At 35.0% G+C, this 26843-nt stretch overlaps 1 protein-coding gene across 4 annotated transcripts in view; it reads left to right on the top strand.

Moving 5' to 3' along the window:
* Positions 1 to 26843, top strand: part of GABRA2 (gamma-aminobutyric acid type A receptor subunit alpha2) — a 61950-nt gene that overhangs the window by 3080 nt on the left and 32027 nt on the right. For 2 of the 4 annotated variants that reach the window (XM_068680253.1, XM_068680252.1), the window contains exons 3-4: positions 438 to 553; positions 24408 to 24475. In XM_068680253.1, the coding sequence (XP_068536354.1) occupies positions 438 to 553; positions 24408 to 24475 (184 nt within the window). Of the gene's footprint in view, positions 1 to 437; positions 554 to 4131; positions 4165 to 24407; positions 24476 to 26843 lie in introns of those variants that run through there. The other 2 variants (XM_068680256.1, XM_068680255.1) reach the window with 2 other exon arrangements.

Below are 26843 nucleotides of genomic sequence, written 5' to 3'. Positions count from 1 at the left end.
GCATATCCACAGGATTTATCCAGAGAAAGAGAGTACGCTTAGGTTCGGACTGATAGAGCAGGGCTGGAAGGAGACAGTTCTGTGTGTGGGAACTCGGGTTATCAGTCTGCAAGTGACATGCCACTGGGACCTGGGAAGCTCTTCCAGGCTTTTGTACCTGGACAGCCAAATGTGTTAGTGCAGCCTCACTGTGATGTAATATTGAATAGAAGTAGAGGCTACTGGAGAATCACTACCAGGAAATTTTAAGTGATATGCCATAGACTGTTATGTTTCTGACCATATTATACATAAATTGTGTATTCATAGACTCTTAATTGCACTTTTTGTGTTAGAAGGCAAAAAGGTAAATATTCAAGGCCAGCCGGCAAAAACTGCATGTTGAGTGTATACTAAAACATATCTAGCACTTTCTAAAATGTAAAATATCCATTTAGATCAGTGCTGGCTGACTCCCTGGAAGACGAAGCTAAGAATAACATCACCATCTTTACAAGAATTCTAGACAGACTTCTGGATGGTTATGATAATCGTCTTAGACCTGGATTAGGAGGTAAAAAAAAAATAATTAAAAAAAAAATTAAAGATTGATTTTAAAAAGCCAGTTTTACTGTACAGATTTTATGTGGTGATATTCTTTTTTTTTTTTTCCCTAACAACTGATATGTATTTTTATAAATTATTTATAACTATATTCACACAGTTGAATCATTTGAAGTTTGAGGAAGATAACATCTATGAATGGAAAGGAGGCACTTTCACACATTTATCTTAAGTAAAGAGAAAAAAATCTGAAGATTTAACATAGTAAAATGGAATGAGAACAAATATAACATCTAAATTTGTTATTCCAGTCAGGATTTTTTTTTTTTTTTTTTTTTTTTTTGAGCTAGGAACACAGGCTTGATTCCCTGCAATGTGACGAGTGCATGTTTTTAGAAATATGCACAAGTGTTTTGTATGGTATGTAAAATTCACATTTTAGATTCATTCCTTGGCCTGGTAAACCCAATGGGAATGTTGTATTTTTTACTTCATTGAAAATCAGGGTTTGACTCATGAATAGAATTTGTTCCTGGGTACCTTTGGTCATTAAAAAAAAAGTGGGGGGGGGAGAGAGAGAGAATACTAGAGGACAGAAATCCCTGCATTTGTGCCACGGCTGTCATTTTTTTTTTCCAAAATGTCAGTTCATATTATCATTTTCAAGCTCTATGCCAGCTAATGTAACTATGTAAGCAAGGAATTTAAATAATTTGGTATTGCAAGTATTGTGCAGAATAATCTGTATGGTATGGGGAGGGGCATGATGCCTTGTTTTTGACAATACTTTACCTGCTGTTATTATTTATGTGCTATTTATACTGAGTAACAAATATGCATCGATAATAACACTATTATTATTACTATTCATAACAGTTTTGGTAATGGTAGTTTTCAGCCTGGAGACTGTTTCAGCTTACTAAAGCTAATTCTAGTGCAAAATTCCTGGGAGCTGTTGCTGCTCCTGTTGATTTCAGTAAGATCAGGATCAAAGCTAAAGATCTGCTCAGACCTCCATGGAAATTACCCCAAGAAACTCCATTTGATCAAATTAGGAGTTAGTTAAAGCTCACAGTTTTAACAAACATTCTTCCATCCTGACCTGTGGCTCTGCTGCTGTTCTAGTTCTGGAGAATCTTGACTTGCATCTGACGCAGCATAAAGTGGGAGCTAGCACTGGCTGGCAACAGCTTTCTCGTTTTACATTAGTCTTAATCTGAAATATCTTCATTTTTTTTCAGTTCTGTCCTCTGATACACTTGAGATTTGTGAAATAGTTTATATGAAGGACTGTTTTATTTACATAATCCATAAAATGAAATTTTCAGCATTGTAGATGTGAGAATCCATATAATGATATTTTACATGGAGATTCAATTTTTCTGCAAAATACTTGATTTTAAGAACTTGGACATAATATGAACATACAGTGCTTTGCAAGAAACGTGCAGAAACATTTCATATCACAAGCTTGAGTTTAATTTGCAGGGCTTGTAATCATGGTTTTTATTAGAAAAATAATGATAAGTTCTTTTCCTGTTTACAGAAAAAGGATGTGCTATTTAATGAGAACAGTCTGCAGTTCCTTTGCATATCATGTGCTCTTTTGAATATTAAATTTTATATTTTTTATAACATGAATTTTGAAAACAAATTTACTAACATATATTTATTTTATATTTTCCATTAAATCTACTTCAAAATATCTTCCACTTTTTCTTTGCCAGGCCTTCTAGGTAATTAAAATATACTTTGGGAGCATAAAAATTAAAGAATTAACATCTGTTTGGTATTGGCATACATGGCAATCAACCCATGCAGAACATGTGTGAAATGAAACTATGTCATGCATATTAAACCGTGATGATTCATGATGCATTAATGGTAATCTGCAAGAGTCCTTCAGCTGTGGATGGACAGATTCTGATAGTTTAAAAGAATACTTGTAAAATTCAGTCATGATAATCTATGATACAAAATGCACCAAACAATGCTTTTTTATTTAATGCTTAATTATGGAGATTCCTATTTCAGAAATTTTGTAGCAATTTATTCCCTTTTCTTTGTTAACCTGAACTCTGAAAAGGAAAATGGAAATTATTATTCTGTTTTCCTTTTTTAAAGACACTATGTGCTTAGTGAGTCCTGATAATTTCTAAAAGTGCTTTTGCATAAACTACAGTACTTTGACCATGCTGCATGTCATTAATTTAATATCCTTAGGTTCAATTCTGTTCCAGTTGCATTTCTATGATTCTGAAATAATTCAATTGAAACTAGTAGAGCATTTGCTTTGGCATAGCAGCTTGCATTATCCTCCTAGGCTGCTATGACTGCTATGACTGCTAGGCTACTATGACTGCTATCACAATCTGGCCTGACGTGTGGTACACCAGAACAGTCCAGGGTCTGAGATAAATTCTTTTAAAGTGTTTTCTGAAAGCAAGAGTTGTTCACCAGCTCACTTTCACCTGTTGTAAAAGCCATTTTTAGAGATGTCTTATAGCAAAATTCAGTTCATTGTAAAGAATAACTCAGCTCACAAACGTTTTTAATAATGAAAAGTACTACCTTAACATTGGTTATTTTAGCTAATTATTGACCAGTAAAATGGAAATGTAAAGGCTTTTTCAGAGGCTGTATATAAATTCAACTAAGTAATTGCTTGAGAATTTGTCCTAGATGTTAGGGATAGATTTATAATGGATTTTACCGTGAGACTTTTTGTGAGTGTTTTCAGTGGGTAACTTGGTGCTTTACTGATACAAAGATACACTGGAGAACTGAATTATTTTGTATGCACTGTTAGGGAAACTTTAATGTTTACTGTTGATACAGCGCTCTCAGAAAACAGGTTTTGGCTCTTGGAAAGTCTTACTAGCATCTGGGATCCTTGAATGATGTATGATTACTATAGCGATGCAGAAGCTTGCAAAATGGGTGTGGGTAGGGAAAGGAAGACACTGCGCTGTCCCCTGAAGTCAGAGACATCTCATAGCACTTAAATAATACTCAGACATACCACATTGAAATGGATATGCATAAGGATATTCAAGGGGATATAAAATTTTCTCTGCACTCATGTTATGCTAAACACTGGATTGTAGCTGGAACTGTCTTGACTACCCTCACATTTTTGACATGAACTATTTTACCTGAACTTCACATGCAATTTCTGTTTAGTAATCAAAATAAATTCCAACTTCTGTTTCAAAACAGATTCCTATTCAAAACAAATATGACATTAGCACTATTTTGAAAGAAACACAGCCATGCAAATGACAAGCCATAAAGAGTTCCATTGCTTGTGATATTCTTCAAAATCATGAAGGTATTTTCTTCTGTATTTGCTGCAATGTTTATAAGATGCTTGGATAGAACTTTTTCATGAATCCTTTGATTTTTATTATCATGTAGAAAAAGCAGTCTACAAGCAATGGGCACTAAAAGTGAGCAAGGGAGCAAAAGAGACTTTAGATTTTTAAACAGTGAGACAACAAAATTTTGAAGCTAAGATACAGCTACATTCAAACCAGGAACTAATTAAATTATGTATGTTCTGTCTGCTTTCCTCTGCCCTATGGACAGCCATGATTAAAGGAAACTGAGCCATAGAATAAGGTAATCCCTTCTTGTAATATTTTGATACTTGTTTGTATTAGGTATCTTAGCAATAGCATACTTTTTTATTTAAATGGTAGTTTCTTTTTAAATACTGAAACGAGAAGTAAAGGAGAAGTGATGGAGACTGGGGCTGGGATTTTGTTATTACGTTGGGTACTTCAATAGGCTTACTATCTCTATAAGCTAGTCAGCCTGCATTCCTTTCTCATGTTTGAAATTGCTTTTTTGCAGCATCTATAGAATTCCTGTTAATTTTACCCTCCAAAATTTATAAAATAGGATTGAATACAAGAGTTAATTAGAAAATACAAAATTTAAATGTTGAAAATAAAGTAGTGGGAAGTAGGAAGAAAAGACAGGGGATTGGACTTCATAGCCTACATGCTAAATTTTCAATTAACATGTTGACATTGAAAATAGCTACACAAATTTATACTGCTTGAGAATCTTTCTGCAAACTGTGATCAATCTCACCAACTTCAGGAATGGCATTAGATATAAAAGTTGGTTATTCAAAAAACTGAAAAAGATCAGACAATAGGTAGGTGGAAACCACACACCATTGGAGGTCCCATTTAGAAGGATCCATCTCCACTGCAAGGTGACTTTCAGATGTTTTGATTGATTTAAACAAGAATCTCCATTGTGTTTAGTTAGAAATATTTTTTTTTCCCGCAACATTCTAGAAATAAATTGAACAGGAAAACTAAAGAGAACTGAGAATTGTTGCTGATTATTGTTATCAGGGAGATGGTGAACAGTGAGCACTTAAGGGCTTGATCATCCATCTTTGCAGTGGTGGATATATTGTTGCCTTGAATTGGTGTAGTAGTGTAGAGAATCAGACTGATTAAAAGTTGTATGATGTGCTTGCTAATACGAGCTAAAAAGGAAGAATTTTTTTTTTCAGAGAACTTCATTTTCAATATCAGAAGAGCAGTATGCATTCAGATATGTATGTATCAGAGATATGTATATCTTCGGTTGCCAGGAAGCAAGGCCATCATCATATGCTGATAATATGGAATATGCTAAGTTTAGGGCAGTGTATTTATATGTCACTGTGATTCAGAGAGTTTTTAATCAGCTTCAGAAACATCAGTAGCTGTTTTTGGTAGCCTCATTGTGCTTGATACACACTCAGAGCACCTTAAAAGAAGGTCCTTGGACTCTTTTTGTTGCAGAACACTCCAGGGAAGCTATCACTACTGCTTTTAAAGGAAAGTTTCACTACTGTTTCTAAAGGAACGTGCTCAGTCTGTTCCCTTGCTCAGTCTGGTTACTACTTTAGTGCTCCTTTGCTTCAGTTTCATCTTTTGGAGAAGGTAATGCCTCTGCCTGTATGTAGTGCACAGTAGTTCAGAACAGCAGCTGCATTTTCTGAAAACCCACTATGTATGTAGTTATTCTGGGTTGCAAAGGAGTAAATACTGTATGCTTTTCCTTAAGGTTCACATGGAATCTGGTCATAGTGTTAGTTATTGTTAGTTATTAACATAATGTTAATTAGGTCCTAATAGTTCATTCAGAGGAGTCAGTGAGAAACTCAGATTAATTTATGTTAGACTTGCTAATAATAACAATAATTATAATAATAATCTAATAGTCTAGGGAATAAATCAGTATGGAACTGGAAGGATAAAAAACCCTCAGAAACTCTTGTGCCACTGAAGAGCAAACCAGTGAAAATGTTACAGAATAGTATACTGGCTGAGGAGCTTTTTTTTTTTTTTTTTTCTCAAGGTGAAAGTCTGTGGATAAAACAACAGTGAAGATGTGAAAATAAAATTGTTACAACTGTGAAAAGTATTGCAATTATGGAAAGCATTGCACAGCGCAAAGTGACAAAATGTTATGCTTCACAACGTTTACCAAAAATCTGGCTACTTTGCTGTAAAGTTTATATGCCTATAAAAGAAACTTGTCTGAAAAGATCACCCAGTTCGCTGAACATGTATATTCTATGTCTTTTTTTTTTTTTTTTTTTCACTTTTTCCTGGCAAAGTATCAGCATTTGCTTATAAATACTGCTGAAACCAAGACTTTATTAAGGATATTAAGATTTGGAAGAAGATACTGCAGTATCTTCAAATTTCTGTGGTGTTCATTGTAGCTCATTGTAAATCAGATTGACAGGATTGTTTAGTTTTTCAGACAGTTTTGATGGGCTAAGACAAACGTTACGTTTTTTTTCTTTCTTTCAATGATATTTAAGTAATACGTACCTAGAATACTAGGTTATTGCGAAACTGTTGCAATCCAGTGGCCTTGCTGGTCTCTGAGGTGTTCTACTGTTGGTTGCTTCCCTGTAAGACATTTTACCATGTTATTTAAATTTTGCAATCAGTTTGCTATCTGAAATACAGATTTATTTTTCACTCAGGTTGACTGGTTTTGATAGACAAGGACCAAAGGACTGCATTTCTGTTGTTCCAAAATTCTTATTACTCTTATGAAATGATACCACATATGTACTTATATTAGAAATATAAGTATTGTTTAATTAACTATCTCAGAAACATTTTCAGAAATGCTTAAGTATATTAGAAATTCATCCAGGATATGTTTACTGGATTTTAATGAATTTCATGGATTTTATCAGTGGATTTTATCCAGGCATAGAGTGGATTTAAAATGTAGAAAGCAACTTATATATTGCTCACAATTAAACAAACAAACAAACAAAAAAACAAAACCCACATTAGTTATTCTGTAGCAATAAAGACCCATTTCATAATACAAAATTAATAGTATTCTGGCTTACACTAATGGGTGTACTTACAAACAGTATCAGGAAGTATCAGGAATGCTTATTGGTATGATGTAGCCTTGGAGTATTCCATTTTGTATATTCTATGTATAGTAGGCATACAGAAAGTTACAGGTCAAATCTTTTCTTTAATAAGGTGTACCAAATAGAGTGCCAATTGAAGAATGTAAGAAGGAATCTGTTGAGATCTTGTATTCAACTGTATAAACACCTAAAGGTTTAAAAGTTTTGGTGAAGAACCAGCAGCTAATAAAAGCATGGATCTAAAATAAAAATTCACACAGCGTATGTAGGACACTGACAATATTTGGAGTAACTCTACCCTTCAGAGAGTTAGCAAAATGGACCTTATGAATATGCTGAATTTAAGAAAAAATGGTAGTTACATCACGCAGTGTATGAGTCAACATCACTGTTTTGTTTATGTTTTTGGTCATGCAGCAGTGACCAATCTTTAAGCAAACAGTTGTGCATAACTATTTCTTTAAAGCTAGTTCATTAGCAAAAGTTGACATTTTATTTTCAATGGCAACTTAAATAGACATCAGAACTCCTTCAGCTTCTTTGCATAGAAAAAATTAGTTGTTTTTTTTTTTTTAAACCTTAGTTCTTGCAGCATCTAATGGCAAATATATATTTAATTATATTTCCTGTGGTTTAGCACCTCAGAAAAAGCTGCCATGTTTATATTCTGCATAATGTAACAGGCTTCTTCTCCATACTAGGCCTGTTTGTGGTTGAAAACAAGGTAACAATATTATCTTTTTATGAGCCATAATAAAAAAGAGAAGAAATGTGACTTCTTTTCTCTTTTGCTTTAGGTTATAACTATTAGGCCAGTGATAGTGATTTTCTACATAGTCACAGAGGTGATGGTTGCTCAGAGAAGTGTTAGAATCTCCCATCTTTAGAGACACAGATTAAAAAAAAAAAAAAGACAAAATATGACCTGGACAACCTGATCTGTCTTCAGATTTGGGTCTGCCTTGGACCTTAGAGAGGTCCTTTCTAAACTGAATTATTCTAAGATTCAATGACTTCTAGACAGCAAGACATTGAAATAATGTCTGAAGCTTTCCATCTTAATTGGCAACTGTGAAAAAATGAATTTTAGAACATCAGTTCTGGAAGACAGCTGAATAAAAGTATGTGTGTCGATCAAGCACTGAAACTGCCTATGGACAGTAGGATGCACAGTGTTGTACAGCTTCTGAGTTTATTATTCAGAGTAGAAGATTTGGATTAAACAGAAAAGGTCGGGAGAAATACAGAGGACATATCCTTCTTATGGTCTTTGTCTTGAATTACTCAACATTCAGCAGAAACTGAGACTTGACTAATAGTCTAAAAATGACTGTAGCCATCTTTTTCCCACCATCACCATAATCTAGATTCCTGAAGATTTTTAAATATGGGAAAAGGTATCTCTGAGGAGAGGTACTATATTTCATCAGACATTCCCAGTATACTTTGCCATTATTAGATAGGCAGCGTATGGGGAACTGAAAAGTTTTACAGTGCTGTCTGTGCATTTTGAAGCCTGGCACTTCCTCACAGAACACCGAGGAACATGCTAAACTTTGCTCTTCTCAAATGTTTTCCTGAGGGAGATCTGCCTTTTTTCTTCTTTATCTCTCTCTCTCTATATATTTTTTTTCTTCATATTTGCCCCTCTATTCTTCTGAATATTAAACTGGGAATATATCTACCTCACAGTCCCAGGACTCCATTTCATGCATTCTTCTAGAAAATACCTCTCTTCTTTATCAAAATTCCATCAATTTATTTCAATCCATCTAAACACAGTTTTACCCAGATCCAGGCCTGATACGCTGTGCAGAAGCAGTCGTCTAATTTCAGATTTTTTTGTGGTGTGAAACTCAGACTTGCCTTAGCCTCCTCCCAGATACGGTTGCTTACATCCAGCTTCCTGAAAGATTTCATATCTAATGAAACCTGATTGAGGAGGTTGAGAATGAGGCAAAGGCAGCTTCCTTGCTAAATAGAAAATAAAGATCCTTCTCTACTCACAGATTGTGTGGCCTTCCTTTTGTGCTGGTACATTTTTGTTGGTGTTATTTAGTGGCCTGTGATAGATCTGTTGCTTCTGGCAATATTCCTGTCCACATATTATGCTTCTGTTTTCTTTTAAAGCCACAATTTCATGACCATTTTAAATAATCTTTTCAATGCACAAACTAGTGTATTCAATTTCTAGAATTAGTAGCATGTAGAGAGTTATGTCATCAACAAGGATCATGTAGGACATTTTAATTGCCTGTACATTAAGACTGCATTTGCTTTTTTTTTTTTTTTTCCCAATATTTCTTGAATTTGAGAGATAAAATGGCAATTGGCTGCTTTTAAATAAACTGGCAGATTAAGACAGCTGATTTCTTTTTTTTTCCAAATACCCACTGTAAGCTTGGAAGTGGAATAAAAAAATCAGTTTTACCATTAGAGGATGTGCATAATTTCCTATGTAAATGTTTTTCAATTATGAGTCATCTGTCTCAAAAACAGCTATAGAAGGTATATCAGACAAAGTTTTATGTTGCTGTATAATTTGACAGCTTGCTAAATTAAAATATTGGTAGAAGATTTTGAGTTAATATTATCAAAAGTCTAATAAATACTGATTATAAGAATTAAGGTACTTGAATATGTCAAGGGTAATCTTTAAACACATGTTAATGTCTTTTTTTTTTCAGGCTAATACATGAATTAAATTAATCACAAGCTGAAGGAATTTTTATTTACCGCTGTCATCCTAATAGCAGTTTGCTTTTTAATTCAAAATACATGAGCACTATTTTTATGAAATTGTCTTTACTTTAGGATAGTATGATTCTGCTGGCCTTCTGGAAGTTTTTTTTCTATTTGGGAACCATTTATATGATTACTTTGTAGCAAATAATTTTTGATTTAAATTCCTTGATTCCTTGCCATATGTTGAGAGCTATTTAATAATTAGAGCAGTTAACCCCGTGAAAAAAAATGTAAACCAATCTCTCTCTTGCTTGGGATTATTATGCACCTCAAAGGACACAAAACATTTTAGTAAAGTTGTGTAGCTGCCATCAGAGATTGAATTTACTTACATCTGACCAAATTACATTAATTTGCCTCTCAGTACATTCATATGTGGTTCTGTGCATGCATTTCTTGTTGAACCATTAGAAATCCTGCATCTAAAGTCATGATCTGCAACTTGTGCAGGAAAAGATGTGGGTGCCCCATGTTCAGTCTGGTTACTCTATGTTTTGTCCAAACTTTGTTATGTATCTCATAATCTTGTAATGATATAGCTATTAGAATTGATTGCAATACAAATTCAGTGCAGTGGACCACTGACTATAATTATGTTCTAAAATATAGTTCAATAACTATTGGTTAAAAACTGATGTATGCTATAAAATATACATGTCCATTATATGTTCATCATGGCTCTCAGAAATACAATGAAAGTGTGTTGGAGAACTTGTACTACTTTGCAAAAGAGGTAATCTTTCCATTTGAGTAAGTACTAAAGATACACTAGGGTGAAATAACTGGGAAGTATGATCCAACTTGATCATCCAGTGATGGAACAAATCCATGTCTTCAAGTCCAAATACTGTGCTGTTTTACAGGTCCTATAATTTCTAACACCAATTTGACTTGAATGGAGAGGTTTATACAAAAAAATGTATTCCAGCTGGTTGGAAAGATGACTTCTAAATGATCTTTTTTTCTTTGTCTTTTTTTTTTTTTTTTTTGACAAACTATTTTTTATCGAAGTGTACAAAGGTTTCTTGCATTTGGGATCTTTCATGTGAATGTAGTTTCCTGGAGTTACTAATTTGTATTTATCACGGTTTTTGTTTTAATTTCAAAAATGACATGTTCCTGATCCCTTAAATACCTGAATGGCAGAAAAACAATGAATGACTGAAAGATTGCTCTGTCATTAGGAATGCTTCATCTCTTTGTTGGTTTCCATTGCTCGGCACTAATTCTCTCATTCAGGAGAGGTAATTCTCTTCCTACACATTCCCTGATTTTTCTTTCTTGCATCCATTTTTAGTTGTCATGAAATAACAGATTCTTCAGACCACTTCTGTGAGATGATTGGGAGTGATTAGTGCCATCCCTTTCCATTCCCTCTAGTGTGCGAGACTTTCAGGACAGCACCAGAGAGCAAGAGGAGAAAGGATTTTTGTCTTTGAGAATTTAGATGTGGGCTGGAGGGACAATCCCTGCCCTGAATACATCAGCCTAATGTTACAGATATTTCCTCACTGACAATCTAAGAGCTGCTGTGGATGCCTTTTCATTCTCATTATTTGAAGTCACTAATATTTTTCTGCAATGAATCGAAGAATAAGGAAAAAAAGTCCCTTTGCATGAGAAGTTGAGGAGCAACAGTAGTGTGGAGTATATAAATGAGAAAAAGCAGAAGCTTGAACCTTACATTAAGTGCTGTGTTTATAAAAACCCTCTGTCATCCTGAGGGTATGCCATGGTATTTTACTGAGTGTCTTTGTCAGTGTCCCCAGTGTTAACTGAGTAACAAACCATTAACTTCTTTATACTAGATCTTTAAATGTGAACTTGGTACTGCATTGCCTCATATAGTTTCTGAACAACAGTTTTCCTACTGGTAAATTTAATAATTAAATAAAGATGAGAAGGAGAAATACAAATGCCTGTTGTTTGAGATAAGAGAATGGTAATACCTTCCAGTCTGTGGAGTGTTAAAGAAGTTAGAGAATTCTATATTGTTGTTGCCAGGCATTTTGTCTTCAGTTGACCATAAGAAAAATGAACAGATAATCTTGTTTGCTACTCCATAACAGGCTAATTTTAAATTAAATAAATGTTTTAAGATAATATTCTGTGGTAAATGCTGTCTGCATTCTTAGAAAGCCAAAGTATCTGCTTAGGAGAATATGTACATTAAGAAATTGGGACTTCACTGATTCTAATTAAACTCATGTTGCCATCATTTTAAAAAAATAATTATGCTGTTCTATGTAGCCAATCATTTTGTATTTTCTGTCTGTACAAAACTGTTAATTTAATATTAAAGGAAAATCTTGTCCCATATATATACACCTGTCCACATATAGAAGCTTGAACAGGTTCTGAAAGTCCCGTGGACAGCCAGACAGGAATTCTTTTGTCCGAGCAACCATAAAAGACAAATTGGAGGCTGCTTTATCCAAGTTCTGGGTGTACTCTGGGAGTATGCTTTAGAGGAGATTCTGGGAAACACTGCTATCTGTAAAGTAGCTTGGAGACTCAGCCATGGTACTTTTGAGTCCTTCAGTACTCTTCTTGTAGGCACATTACACAGTCTTAATGTAAGACCATTTTTATTATTAACTGGATAACAGAATAATAACTGACAAGTCTGTAACATGTTAAAGTGGGATTTAAAAAAAAAAAAAAAAAGAAAGAAAAGATTGTCCCCATAACTGTCCATATTTTTAACTCATTTGGGGATTACTTGTTTGATTTAAGTATTAATATGAATCTCTGTTGGGTTAAACCAGGAACTCATTGTTTGTCCTGTTTAGCAAGAAGCTTATTATCTGTGGTCATCCCATGGGTTGTCCTTCTAAACAAAATATGTTAAGAATAAAAGAGGCATCTCAGCAGCCAGTCTGATTAGTGTTGTGTCTCAAAGCCCATACCTCTTTCTCCTTTCCCTTCATATCAGCAATTGCAGGGATTAGGAAAGTGTAAAGAATGCTTGTCTGTTCTCATGCACTCTGAGTATTTTGGGGTGTTAACATACAAGCTACATTCAGCTGATTTTAGTAAGTCAACACTAACATTTTTGATATATTAGAATAATCTAGGTAAACATGAATCTCCAGTACTTTATAGTTATTTCAGCTGGCTTAAAATAGGATCTGCTGACTGGTTGATAGATGGATTAGCATGGTGTCTATTTTTTTTTTTAACTGTATCACAATCTTCTGGAACATGATTATAGTATTTTAGACAGTATTACCTATTAAAATATATATTTGAGGCTCCTGTTCCCAAAAAATAAAAATAAAAAATCATTGAGTGCCTACTAAAATACAGCTTTGTTAAACAAAGGCAGTACCTTTTACTACTATTGATTCCTCTCAAGCTTGGATGCAAAGTGCAGATCTAGCAAATGAAAAAAGAATTGTAGCTCCATTTTTAATGACTGTATAGTATATATGTTTAGTAACCCTGTAGCTACTGTAATTGGATGTGAAAGAATCATAATTTTCAATTCTTCTTAACTCTTTTGATCCCCAGAGGAACTCCTTCAGCCTCTGGGACTTAGGAACATGTGAATTTCATACCTCACTCTGGTAGCAGCAAGCCTTGGGAAGATGCTGATAGCTGATGACAATGAGTGTTTGCCACAGATTAGACAGGTTTTATTTGCAGAGCTTCATCCCACTTTCTTTCAGCTTCAGGGTTCCAGCTCAGTGGAACTGAGTGGAACTGATCCAGATCAGTAATGTAGCTGATCACAGAGATACTCTCCAGAGGCTTCCTCTGAAGCCTGCAGTCATCATGGAAGGCCTTTTTCACTGATGTCAGTGGCTTGTGGCATGCCACTCAAATGTTCATTATGTAATTAATAAGGATAATAAGCGCTTGGGGCAGTGTCTGTTTTAGCTTAGGAAAATGGTGTGTAGCCAAAGGGTGCAATCTTGTATGTATTATCAAAATTCTGTGGTCACTCCAGTGTGTCACTCGAGTTCTGTGGCTATCTCACGTCTCCTTGGTGCAGAAGGGATCTCTCATGCTTTTTCAGGAAATTATGAGAATTTGCTTTTGTTGAAAAGTTCTGAAGGAGAGCCACCTCTCAAAACTTGTACTTTCGCTGTAAAATTGACATGTTATCAGCATAAGACGAAGTGGTTCCTGAAATCCAGCCTTCAGAAAAACTAGGCTTAGTTATTTTGGTTAGAATAATGCCTTGGCCTGTATTACTGGAGATGAGAAACAGTAAATGCATGTCTGAAAAATTTCAGACTCAGACACTTCATGACTGTAAAGAGAATGTAAAGATGCTGCTGTTTTAAAATTATATACTTTTATCGCGAGATGTGTTTTGGAGTACAGAAGGGGCTGGCAGTGCGAGTGCGTCAAATATGATGATTTGTAAATACTGTGACTTGGAATAAAGTACAGATGTTAAACCTGAAATCAGCCTAGAAGAATTTGACAGGATGTCCCATGACTGTAAATATAAAGCTCATCAAATTCAAACATTTTAAAAAAGAAAGAATAGCTTTACAATATGTTTCTAAAATCTAAATTTCTAAAATGTTTTATTTTTCACTTAAATGCCATGTAGTTTTGATTTATTGTCAAATGTCTGGTGTGTCAGGCTGTTTCTTTTACTCCAGCTTTTCAAGTAACCCATCTCAGTAAGACCACATTTATTCCAGCCAAGCTCCACTATATTTTCACTTTCACGATTCTATTGAACTTTTATGTAACTCCAACTAAAAAAGTCTCTCTTTTTTTTTTTTTTTTAATTATTATTATAATTTATTTTAGAGCTGGATTATTTTTCATTCTTTTTGCCTCCTTTAATTGTGGGTGGGGATGTAATGAAAAGGAAACAAATTTAATTTTAGTGGATTTTGAAGAAGTCTGGATTTACGGGAACAGATTTCATATTATCCATGTGTTTAGATTGCCCTTTGCAATCTAAAGTCTTTGTATTCCTGTTTTCAGCATTTTGTTTCTCACTTTCTCAATCGTAAGATCGTCAAGACTACTGCTTATAAGTGCTCATTGGCTGCAAATATTTGTACAGCCAAAACATCCAGGTTATGATAATGTCTTTACATTGAACTTGGAAATTATAGGAACACTCTGTTTAAAGAATACGGAAAAAATCCAGAAATATGTCTAGGTAATTAATTACTATTTTAATCACTTGGCAGTTGATACGTCTGAGATTGTAAAAATGTTGCTTGAGGTGCCAAATGTCTGTGAAGTCCAACAGTAGTGGCCAAGAGTATCTAGTTTTTGCACTTCTGATTTGCTTCAAGCCCTCTCTTGTGCTTAAGTAGCAGCAGGATTCAAGCTAGACACTTTCATTGGCTGGCCTGATGTGACGTGGGTTGCACCAGACAGTACAATGGCCTTCTCATCAGGAATGCAGTACATTCTCGCTTAAACATCTTATTTATTTTTTTTTACCTGATTCGGAAAATTTATCTGAATCCACGTCTCCTACTTTCCAACTGTGTTAACTAGACATAGGGCTTTTTGGTTGCTCTGGGAGAGTTGTCCCTTCCAGTGGGGATGTTTCATGTATCAGAGCACAGAGTGAGACCTATGTTGTTTAGTGCTGGACTGTAAAGCCATTCACAGTCTTTGGCCAATTTGCCCCATATAGACTTAGATTTGGCAATGCCTAGCTTTTATGGACCACACGTACAGTGGAATTAATTGCTTCATTCAGGTTTCCTTTGTGGAACATAGGTAAAGCTAGACATGTTGTCACACCTTGGAAATGATGTGGACATACCCTTAACTGTCTGTAAAAGCAGCTTAAAAGCCAATAAACTCAGTGTGGATCTGTCAAGATAAGCAATTAAAAGTGCTGAAGAGAGGCATGCAGCAGAAGCTATTTCTTGCCAACACAGGTGAAAAATCAAGGTTTGGGTTAGAAAATGCTACCAATCTCTACTTTTTCTGTTCACATTGTTGTGCCCCCTCTAGAGCTCAAACTATTCCTCATCTCCTGAAAACAGAGCTGTGAGATGAGCTGATAGCTTGGGATGATGAAAACTGGGGAGAGAGCATCCTTTGTCATGTGCTTGTACTGATGTAAAGCAGAGACATGAACTCAGTTACTGTCTATTAGGGTCTGTCTTGGCCACAAAGGTGAATTTTCTAACATAGGGCATGTTTCCTCAGTCTTTGAAAGGAATTGTTTTGCTTTGTATAGATAATTAGATATTGAGCAGACACTTCAGTTTCTGTCTCTTACATCCCATGAGTATTGCTAGGCTGTGGAATCAGTCTCTTTCTTGTTTTCTTGCTTTCTTTCTAAGTGTCTTTCTGGCCCAGTAAGTTTGTAATAATATATATGGTTTGAGGAACTCAATGGGACTTGGTTGAGAGCCAGTTCCTTAGGCTGCTTGGCAGCATCAGGATATTTTTGCCTCAAGGTGGAAATATAAACAGCCAGGGAATTTTAGGTACTGACGATGTTAGACAGGAGTTTGGGACTAAGGGGGATTCAAACAAATATAAGTGCAAAATTTAGTCATTATGATCTGGACCACTGAGACATTCAGATTAACTTTTATTGATTTCAGTGGAAACTCAAAGTTTAAACAGCTTTGCGGAGCTTGTCCAATGTACTTAAAAGGATAATTGGGCACCAAGGTCTGTTGTTAGCCCTACCCTTCAGTGGCTTTCTTAAACTTGAGTAGGAAGCCCACAATAAAGTTAAAATTGTGTCTCAAATATCATTTGGATCTAAGCTTTTCATTTATAGATCCCTTTGGAAATATATTTAATTTTGCTTCTTGAAGCAATGAGATTTGTAAATTAAAGTTCTATTGGTAGAGACAGAAGAGAAATTAGTAAGGATAACATTTGTGTATGTGATCTATGTTCTTTTCTTCTTTTTGAGTGACAGTTAAAGCCCAAATCTGTCATATGCATGTGTGAGTTGTCTTTGTAATGTGTAAATGTATCAGCACAGAGAGAACTTCTAATTTTTATTTTTCTAGGTGGAAACAGTGCTTTTACAGTTTGCACCAGGAAACTTACATGCAGGACAAATCCCAGTAAAGACTTCCAGGAGTCACCATCCCTGGAAGTCTTTAAAAGAAGTTTAGATGTAAAGCTTAGGGATATGGTTTAGTGGGGACTGTTAGTGTTAGGTCAGAGGTTGGACTTGATGATCTTGAGGTCTCTTCCAACCTAGAAATTCTGTGATTCTGTGATTATGTGATTATGTGAATTGCATATATGCCTACATTTCATTCTGTGCACATTTTGTGGGTAACCTACATGTATACCTAAAAAAGACGTCAATTAAAAACATACCAGAAAAATGTTATACCAAGTCATATATTTTTCTTCAGAAGAAAAGTATGCTGACATTTAAGTTAAATGATTTTAGCCAGGGTAATGTATATATGTCTCCAAAGATACTCATCTCTAAAAATACACCTACTTTTAATTGAATTCTGTATTACAGTAAATCTCCCCTAGAGTTTATATTTTTCTTCTATGTCAGACCTGTTGTGTTCAATTTCAGAATCCTAAGTATTATTTTGTATAAGAAAAATTCCAAGTCAAAAATGGGCTCCCACTCAGGACTAGGAATTCAGTTAGTCTGAATGACACAATGGTATTTATTTCAAGGGTACTGCATTGTTTTTATGGGTTGTCCAACTTTATGAGTTCTGTGTAGGCCCTTGTAGGGTCTCTGAAAGTCTTTACATGTAGCTGTGTATTTAGTGTATGATATAATGTCTGTTGATAAAAGCTCTTCAGTGGGAAGTCAGTGTCTGTTGGCTTACTGACTGTCAGTTCCTGTCTCTTACCAGTATGTCTTCAGTATATGTTTTCCTTTCTTCAGATTTCCCACTAATGTCCTACTAAGTGATTGAGAGGATGGGGTTCTTTAATCCATAACACAGGTGGATTATTTGTGAATAAAACTTCAATGATCTCTTGAAGAAAAGGCATGTCTTACTGGGTGTAGTAGATTTTTGCTCCCTCCCCACTGCCCAAAGCATCTGTCTGGAACATAAACCTCTGTCCTTTTCTAGGCTACCATCAGATTATCCTTTATACTGTTAAACTGCTACAGATAGTGTTCAAACAAACCACTGTTTTGCCACAAAAGTAGCAGAGAGCATATTCTTGTTTTGGTTAACACCATAAGAAATAAAATACAGGGCCTGATTCTGTTCTCATTTATACCAAAGAGAACAAAGAGAGTAACTGTTAACAGTCACTCTTCCAGATATTGTCAAGTCTTACTGGTAAGCACTCTACATACACCTTGTTAAAGATGGAGATTTGAAAGAGGAGTTTCCATATATTAAGAAATTGTCTTGCCAGTAGATCAAGGATAGAGTAAAGCTATTGGAAGTGAAACACTCATGTCAAGGAGAGAAGTGAAGTTGCTTTCCTCTGCAAAGCCCACTTGAGTTTACAAATTGGAACTGTATTTGTGTATGTCCATGAAGCTTTGAAACTGTTCTAAGTTAACAGTGGTTAATGAATGGAGATGATAAGTAGTTGGCTAGATAAAACTGTCATATAAAGCGCCAGAACAAAATATAAACAAGAACTGGCAGAAGAGTATTCTGAAATATCTGCATTCCTATGGATTTTACTGCTCTCACGACTCCACATTGCTTGACCTTCTTTGACCCTTCATTCTATTCCAGCCAGAGAGTGACTTGAGCTGTCAACAGACACACTAAAGAGCTTGTCAGATAAGGGCAGCATGTTGAGTTCAAACAGTATTTGATGGATTAAGACCCTGGCTGTTTCACCTGTGCAATTCCTGACTTGTATTACGAATGACAATTTCAAAGCCTTTGGGCAACACTGCCAAGCATGTCCTTGGAGACCATATTACAATGTCAGAACAATGTCAATTCCAGTTAAATAATTTGTAATAGCAAAATAATTAAACTAACATCAAGCTTTTGACAACATTTCCACAAAAACTCAGAAATCCTCCATTGAATCTCCCACAGCATTCCAACTCCGTCTCCTTTTTTATTTTTTGTTGACATAATTAAAGAAAAGTATTTCATTTTCACATTTTTATGCATGCTATAGCAGCCCTTCAATTACAGTCTTGCAGTGTTCTCCTGGGTACTATTTACTCTACATTTAAAATAATGTTTTTAAGAGAAAGAGAAATTGTTTCATGCCATGCATTAGAACTGCATATATATATATACTCTAAAAGCTCTGTCCCACCATGAAGTATTTTTGATGGTTTTGTATTACTTCAAGCAGATTGGCTTTTATTTTAGCTGTCCAAACCCTGAACTTACAGTTTTAGTTCTATGACTAAAAGTTTGAATACATAAAGATTCCAACCCAATCTACTACCCTGTTCTCATGTGAAGATAGCCCTTTCATACAAACGGATAATGTAGCCTTTTTTTTTTTTGCAACAGGACATCTAGAACCTTGCTGAAGGTTCGCTCCAAACAATTCAAGATGAGCACACTTCTTTCTTCTTTGATTTTAGATGTACCTAGAAACAGCAATTCATGTTTTGGTTCTACTCTCTGTGAAGAAAGGCTTGTAGATTATTATGATGTAAGGAGAGAAGAATTGAGGAAAAAAAATTGTTCTCAAATTTGATAAATACTTAGAAAAATTGTTTCAAGAAAATTCTGCCTCAAAGTACGAGAAAGGACATTTGAAAGAAAGCAGAAAGGTTTTGAAAACTGCCTGGTAAGTGGTGTTCTAAAGGATCTCATTCAAAATTGAATTGACTGTGGGAATTTCTGCTTTTGACAACTAGTAAATGTTGATGAGGAACCTTTTCATATGACTTTTCTGACCATCTGCATTACTCAACTTGTGATTGATTTACATTTCAGCCACTGCAAATACTCTACCAAGTAGTTTACTTCAGCTGAGCCAGCTCTTCTGCTAAGGAACACGTTGGTAGTATATCATACCACCAGAGAGGGCAACCCAAGAACAGGAGAGCTGGTGCAGTGAAGTGGACAAAGGTACTGATACCAACCCCAGCTAGGCTCTGAACTCATTTTACAATTTCTGACAAGTCAGTGCGCATTTTTCAATGTGAATATTTAATGATGGACAGCTAAATCCAGATTTGGCAAACACCTGTATTTCATATTATTTATACTTTGCTTAATCCTTCTGCTTCAGCTTCCCAAGTATGGAAAAACGCAGATAGTAGAATTATTGTCTTCAGAGAGAGGTTATTATAATCAATGTTTATAAAATCCTAAATGTCGTTCAAGCACACAATAAACCTTCCAGCTAAGGATACATATGATCTATAAGTCTTCTGCAGTTTGGTGTATTTAAGGCTTTTTTAAATTTCTTGATTTTTTTTTTCACTACTGATAGTATGACAGATCAAATAAGGAAAGGAAATCAGGAGAAACCAGTGTTTGAGAATCAACATCATCTGAAACATGATCTTAATAGTTTTTGCATTTACTGTGTGTTTTTTTTTTGTTTGTTTGTTTTTTTATTTGGTTTTTTTTTTTTTTTTTTTAGTATGGGCGTTTCTTCCTCTCTTTATTCTTAACTGTCCATTTCTTTTCAGCTACTTTTGGCTTCTGTCTTCTGAGAAATTAGCCTAAGCTAAGTCGGATAAGGCTATATATATCTTCTAACAGCTATGACTGCTTTCATTAAAAAAAAAAAAAAAGTTATTTTAGCTGAGCTATATCTGCTGAATTTCAGGGCAGTCTATGTAATGGTGGCATCTATATATCATATTCTATACCTGAGATTTTTTTTCCTCTTAATGGGAGCATCAGAAGTGAAAACTACATTTTTACCCCTTCCCGTTCCTGGTTCATCGTTCAACCTTCAAAGGAAATGATTCAGAATAACTTAAGAGATCACAAATATAAATGTTAGCCACCACTCCTCCCAGTAAACAGTTCTTTAAAAAATGGACTTTTTCAAAAGCCCTAGGCTTCCATTGATTTAAGCACTTTCAAAAATAAGGCCTTTCAGTGAGGTATTGACATACCAATTTAAGAAACAGACTTTATAATGATACTGGAAAAACCTTGACCTTATTTGTTTCTCACAAAAATAAACTGTAGGTATGTACACAAATGCATGTTGCATTGAACATTTATTACCTGAGTACATTCCTTTGGCTTTTGCAGAAGTACTTATGATACAGAACTGTTTGAATCTCCAGCGATTTAAGAGGGACTGAGATAACTAGTGCTGTTCTTAACAGAATGTGAGTTATATAAAGCCTGTAGCTGTGGTGCCTGCTGGACGAATTCTCATCAGAAAGAATTCTGAAACTGTCCTTTTTTCTCTGAATTGTTTTCAGTAAGTTACTAGTGGGACAAAATGATACACTCTAATTCGGATTTTATTTGAAAAACATGTAGTCTTTCAAAGTGAAAACCAGAATATTTGTTGCAAAAAAGGATCCTCTTTTCTTCTACATAGATAATGATTACGAAATACTGCATTCAAATTTGTAATTCAGATGAATCTTTGTTGTAACAGTAAGTAAACTAATAAATGAAGAGGCACAAGGCTCAGTCTGCTAATATTAACAGCTTATAATGGGAATAATTCAAGATTTATTACATTTATGCTTCTTAAGGACCATTTTCTTTGTATATAGGATATGAATAGAAATACAAAATATGCAGAATGTTGAGAGGAGACAGAAAAGAATCTGCCAGTTCCTCTTTTTTTGTTCTTCAGTCTTTTTTTTTTTGTATCTTCTTTTTCTCTGTTTTTGTTTATCCTTCCTTTTCCCTCAGTCTTCTCATCTGTTGTAACTATCCAGCTTTTCTTGTTCTCTTCACACCCTGTTTCAAGATGTTCTGCTCACTCCCTTCATTCTCAGCTGCAGTGTGACTTTCGCCTGAGGAGAAGCAGCCTGGTGGAGTGCCTGCAGTTAGGATGAGCCCTCACTTCAGGGAAAAGCAACTGGTTGCGTTAAAACTTATTGCTGTCACCACTACCTAGAGCTATGATGGCTTACAGGCAGTTTTAGCAGACAGAAAATAATGGTTATGATTAATTTGTATTCATTCTCATTCCTGAGGCTATCAGGGATGAATTTGCCCCAGTACTTTTTATATGCATTGAAATACTTGTCTTAATTATGATGACCTAAAATGAAGCTCTTACAGCTGAGAATCTCTGGATAGCATGCCTCTTCTTTCCCCCATCCGTTCCTTCTCCTCTCCCTCAGTCTTGGTCCTTGACTCAAGGATAATTAGGATCCCTGATTTGAAGTGGTTAATGCACACCAACAGGAGGAATCTACAGACTGTTGTAATAACAATTCAACAATTTCAGTCAATTTGTCTTTAGCTCTGTCTTCTTTGCTCATTTCTGATGGCAGGATTGATCCAGAAGTATCCAGAAAGAGAAATAATGTGATTGGATATAGGATTTATTTTTTTATTTATTTTAAATATAAAAACTTAAAATCCAAGGCAAACAGGAAGATTTTATGTCCTTCAAGTTTGCTACATGCAAATTGTAAAGACAAATAGTATGTCAGATGCAAACAACTGGTATCATTAGGGTAAAGTTACAAGAGAGCCATGCTTCATCAATTTTTTTTTTATTTTTTTTTTTTTGGGGGGGGGGGGAGATGAGGGGAGGTTGAGGGAAAGGAAACAGATTCAGATTTGCCAAGTGATTTTCTTGCCTCAGACAGAGTTCACTCAGATTATACCAGTATAATTGAAATTAAGATTATACCAGTATAATTGAAATTAACCCTGGTTCTTTGCCATTGGGATACTTGATTGTCAGTCATATATTTGTAACAGCACGGGTTTTTGTAGAATTGTAATTAAGATTGTGTGTTGTCATTACAGTACAGGCCAAATTTCACAGTTAGTCCCTGCAGCATTGTTTTACCCCCTGAAGAGTAGTCTGTCTTGTCACTTCTCCACTGCATCTCACCCTGTGCCAGGTAACCATTTGGAGAGCATAATTCTTTTTCTGGAGAGTCTCCCACAGGCACCGTGCAGTCACTAGTCTTCTGAACTGTACCTGTTGTTTCAGTGTTAAACTTCAGCCAGACACATACCTTATGTTTGTTGAATATTAATAATGGTGCAGACACAGCACTTTCTGTTGTCCATTGACTTAAAATTAGTTTGTAAACTCTTTGGAGTAGAAATCAACTCTGCTCTTTTTTTTTGTAGATGCTGCAGGATAAATTACTGAGATCTCTGTCACACAAATAAATGATTCTCAAGATGTGCAGGGAAAATGTGCTTACTGAACTTTCAGAGTGCCTGAACGACACATAGTAACAGTCAGCCTTTATTTATTTGCTTGAAAAGCAATCACAGACCTGGAAAGAAGGTTCTCTTTTTGGAGGAAAGGCTTTACCAAGTCTTATATTGTAAAGAATATGTGTCTAGTGTTGGTCTAAGGAAGCAAATTCAAGTTTCTTTAAAAGTGAAAGTGGGGGAGTGTGCTCTCATCATGCTCCAGAAGTTCATTGAAAGCACTGTATCACCTCCATCTCTGCTTTGGGTGCGGCTACATCCCTTTGATAATACACTACTCTCTGTGCAGCCACACTTAGACACAACAGTCTTGCCTGGTGGCTGGTAGAGCTTCTCCAGTCGTGGGTGAGTACTGCTGATTTCTTCCAATAGAGGGCAGTGATTATTGGCCTCAGTACAATTACACATAAAATCTGTCTGTGCCACATATTTGTCAAAAGGTAGCTTTTAGCAATGTAAAAACTATTAGCCATCCATTTTAAATGATGCTTAAATATAGAAATTATAATACAATACCAGGATCAGTCATGTCACAGGGATGTATTTTTTTTAGGAATGGAAAATTCTGGGTTGAGTCAAAGTGCAGCTAGTTGTATTCAAATATTTCTTATCCAGCCAGCAACTGGCTTTAAGGCAGAGAATTCCTCGTGTTGACTGTCTTGAGTACAGACAGCAGCTGGCAATGGCTGTGAGAAATTTCCTGCGTGTTCTATCCCTCTTAGCGAATATCATTCAGTTTTGAGTCTAATTGAAAACTGAAGACAGAAAACTCAGCAATTATTTTTCACTGCAGTACAATATTTAATATTCTGACTTCGTGGCTGTCTGGCTCCAATGATTGGAAGCACTTTTTTTTTTTTTTTTTTTAACAGTATTTATAGTATTGCAGCAGTATCTCAAGACCATCACATATCAAGGGAAAGAACCATTATGTTAAAGCATGCCACTTAAAAAATACCCAATTCAAATACAGAACACAGTCAAGTGTTACGTTTGGTGTAGTCTGTAATTGTTTTGTAACCTCTTTCTTGTCTTTGGCTTTGAAAAAAACTGTTCAGGATAAAGAAAACAGCCTTGAACTAGAAGAGCTTTAATAGGAATTATCTGCAAAAACAGAGATAATACCTCTGCAAAAAAGGCATTATATGTTTAGAACTGTACTACCTCGTTCAGTCCAATACAGTGTGATTATATTTGCTGGTAGAGATATGGGAAATATGTATGTAGTTTCTGATAGCTGTATAGTCGTCTGATTGAAATGAACTACACAGTGGGACAAACTCTTGCCTGATCACCTCTTTGTAATCACAGTATAATTAAGCGGGGTAGAGACCCCAAGTATTTACAACAGGATTCTGGTTCAGTGGAATAAATAAGGGCATAAACTTGCTCAAAATGTTGCATAATTTTGTATAGAGAGTTTGAAGTGCTATAGATTTAAAGTGATTACTTTATTTATTTATTTATTTTATCAGATAGTATTACTGAAGTCTTCACTAACATCTATGTGACCAGTTTTGGACCTGTTTCAGACACAGATATGGTGAGTTTCTGAGTTCTTTGCATGTGTGGTAAAAGATGTAAAGAGATATGCTATAAACTTGCTTTTAAACTTGCATTCTGCTTTCATTTGTTGTGGGAAGATTAAGAGCAATTTTCCTGAAGTCGGGAAGTACCAAATCTCAGAAGTTCCAAAGATGGAAATTGGTTTATAGACCCTAGATGACAAGTACATCTGTATTAACTGTTCAGTTTGTACCACTGAATCTCCTGTTTATAGTCCCCCTTGACTGTACGTATGTTTCATATTCTGGAGCAGTCTTGAGGTGGGTGAACTGGATTCGTTTTGGATGAAACTAAACTGGAAAGTGCACTGTAAGAGCACTGTGGGACTTGACTGGAGTTAGTTTGCAAAAATACTCTTGAAATTTAGCTTGGAAGTTGGCTCATCAGCACCAATTGTGTGGTTTTACTAATCTGTCCTGCATCATTTGCACTGTTTAGTAAACTAACATTATGGAAAAAAGGTTTATCAAAATTTCCACTATTTTGGTAAGTTGTTTTTTTATGGATTTTTTTTTTTTTTAAATTAAATTCATATAAATGTAGTCATCACCTTGTGAATTGAATTTTAGCAAAAATTTCTGCAAAGATAATACATGAAAAAATATTTCAGCGAAGCAAGAGTTTCTGGCCTGATATTCTTATGAGCCCCAAACCAAGAGTTTATAATTTTTATTGAGTGCTTAGGATTTTTGCAGTCCCTGGGTCTACTAGTGTTAACAGGGGCCATCTAAAGTCAGTGACATTACAAAGAAAGAAAATATCAAAATATTGCTCTGGATCACAATTTTTCATAAAAACACCAATGGAAAAAAAATAAAAACAACTCTGAGACAAGGGGTCCTTTGTAGGCTCACTGCAAATCAGATGCAGATTAGGGAGGAAAATCTTCACGGATAAAACACCTCTGATAGGAAAGAAGGGAAGGACGACATAATCAGAAAATTCATCTAGCTGCCCTTACCACTCCTTTACAATATGAGAGCCCTATGAGTATCTGGGTTATTATGTTTTTAAGACACATATACCAGATGAATGGACATAGGACTATGTGAGATACAGAAAGCAGGTTATGTGTAATTGTGGTGAAAACGTAATAAAATTATTTATGAAGAATTTTAAACATAATTGATAATATATGAAATATAACACATTGTATTTGTATATGCATAAAAATAATATTTTTAAAACCAGTCTATATTTATTTTTTTTTTCATGTAAAAACTTTCACATTATGCATCATACAAAACAGGAAGCATTTTGATTCTACATGCTAGGTTGCGATGAAACTAAATATTATTTATAATACAGTATGTGTTTTTAAAGGTATTTGTTCACTGACTAGCAATCATAGTTTTTGATATATATATATATTTTTTTTTTTTGTGGTTGTTTCGTTTTTTTGAGCTTTGTTTCCACTGTGAAGAGTAAATTACTGATGCTTCACATGAAAAGTTGTTTTCATAGATAAAAGGTATATTTATTTTCTTTTGACACTGCATGTGCTACTGATTCTCTTGAGGTGTTTTTCCTAATGATCTTAAGATTCTGAATTGATTCTTGTTTATTATGAATTATAAAAAATGGGTACCCACACTATATGCAAAGTGACTATATGAACATCACTTGACCTTGTTACTCTAGTTTAGCATGACTTCACTGTCCTCACATTTACAGCATTCCTGAAAAATTGGGAGATAAAGTTAAAACAATTTTAAATATGTGATGTTTGTGGTACAGGGAGATTTATTAACGGCTGTGCAGGTCACTTGTGGTGAAATGGGGCGTTAATGAAAAGCTCCTTGACCAAGCTCCTGGAACACTTTTGACATCAGTGTGTAAATGTATGGAGAACTCTGGATATCCATTTACACAGGCAGATATGACAACACAGTAAGCTCTCAGGTCATTTGATATCACTACTGTAACTACTGTATTGAGGTATTATCGAAGCAGACTATGGTACATTAGAATGGCAGCTGTTACTGTAATGGGGAGGTTTATTTGCAAAAAAGTAGATAGATAAGAGCAGTTTAATAGCTACTGCTACAAGTTTCAGGGTTAATTTAACTTAAGTAGCTAATTATTAAGTCATTTTGAAATGTAAGAGCAGTAGATTAGAAAATTTCAACATATAAATTTTGAAATAATAACTTCCAAATTACCTCATATTCTGTCAGATGCAAAGGTAACATTAGAGTTTATACAATGAGTACTGTTTCATTTAGGTATTGCATTACTGAATTGATAATGTAAACTACTATACAGAGAGTTCAAGGATATTTTCTTCTGTAAATGTTGCCACCACTGGAATATTTTATTTTTTTTAAACTTTTCTCCTGACAACT

The sequence above is a fragment of the Anas acuta genome, chromosome 4 (assembly GCF_963932015.1).
Source record: "Anas acuta chromosome 4, bAnaAcu1.1, whole genome shotgun sequence".
Classification (NCBI taxonomy): domain Eukaryota; kingdom Metazoa; phylum Chordata; class Aves; order Anseriformes; family Anatidae; genus Anas; species Anas acuta.
This window is presented reverse-complemented; position numbering and strand designations above follow the sequence as displayed.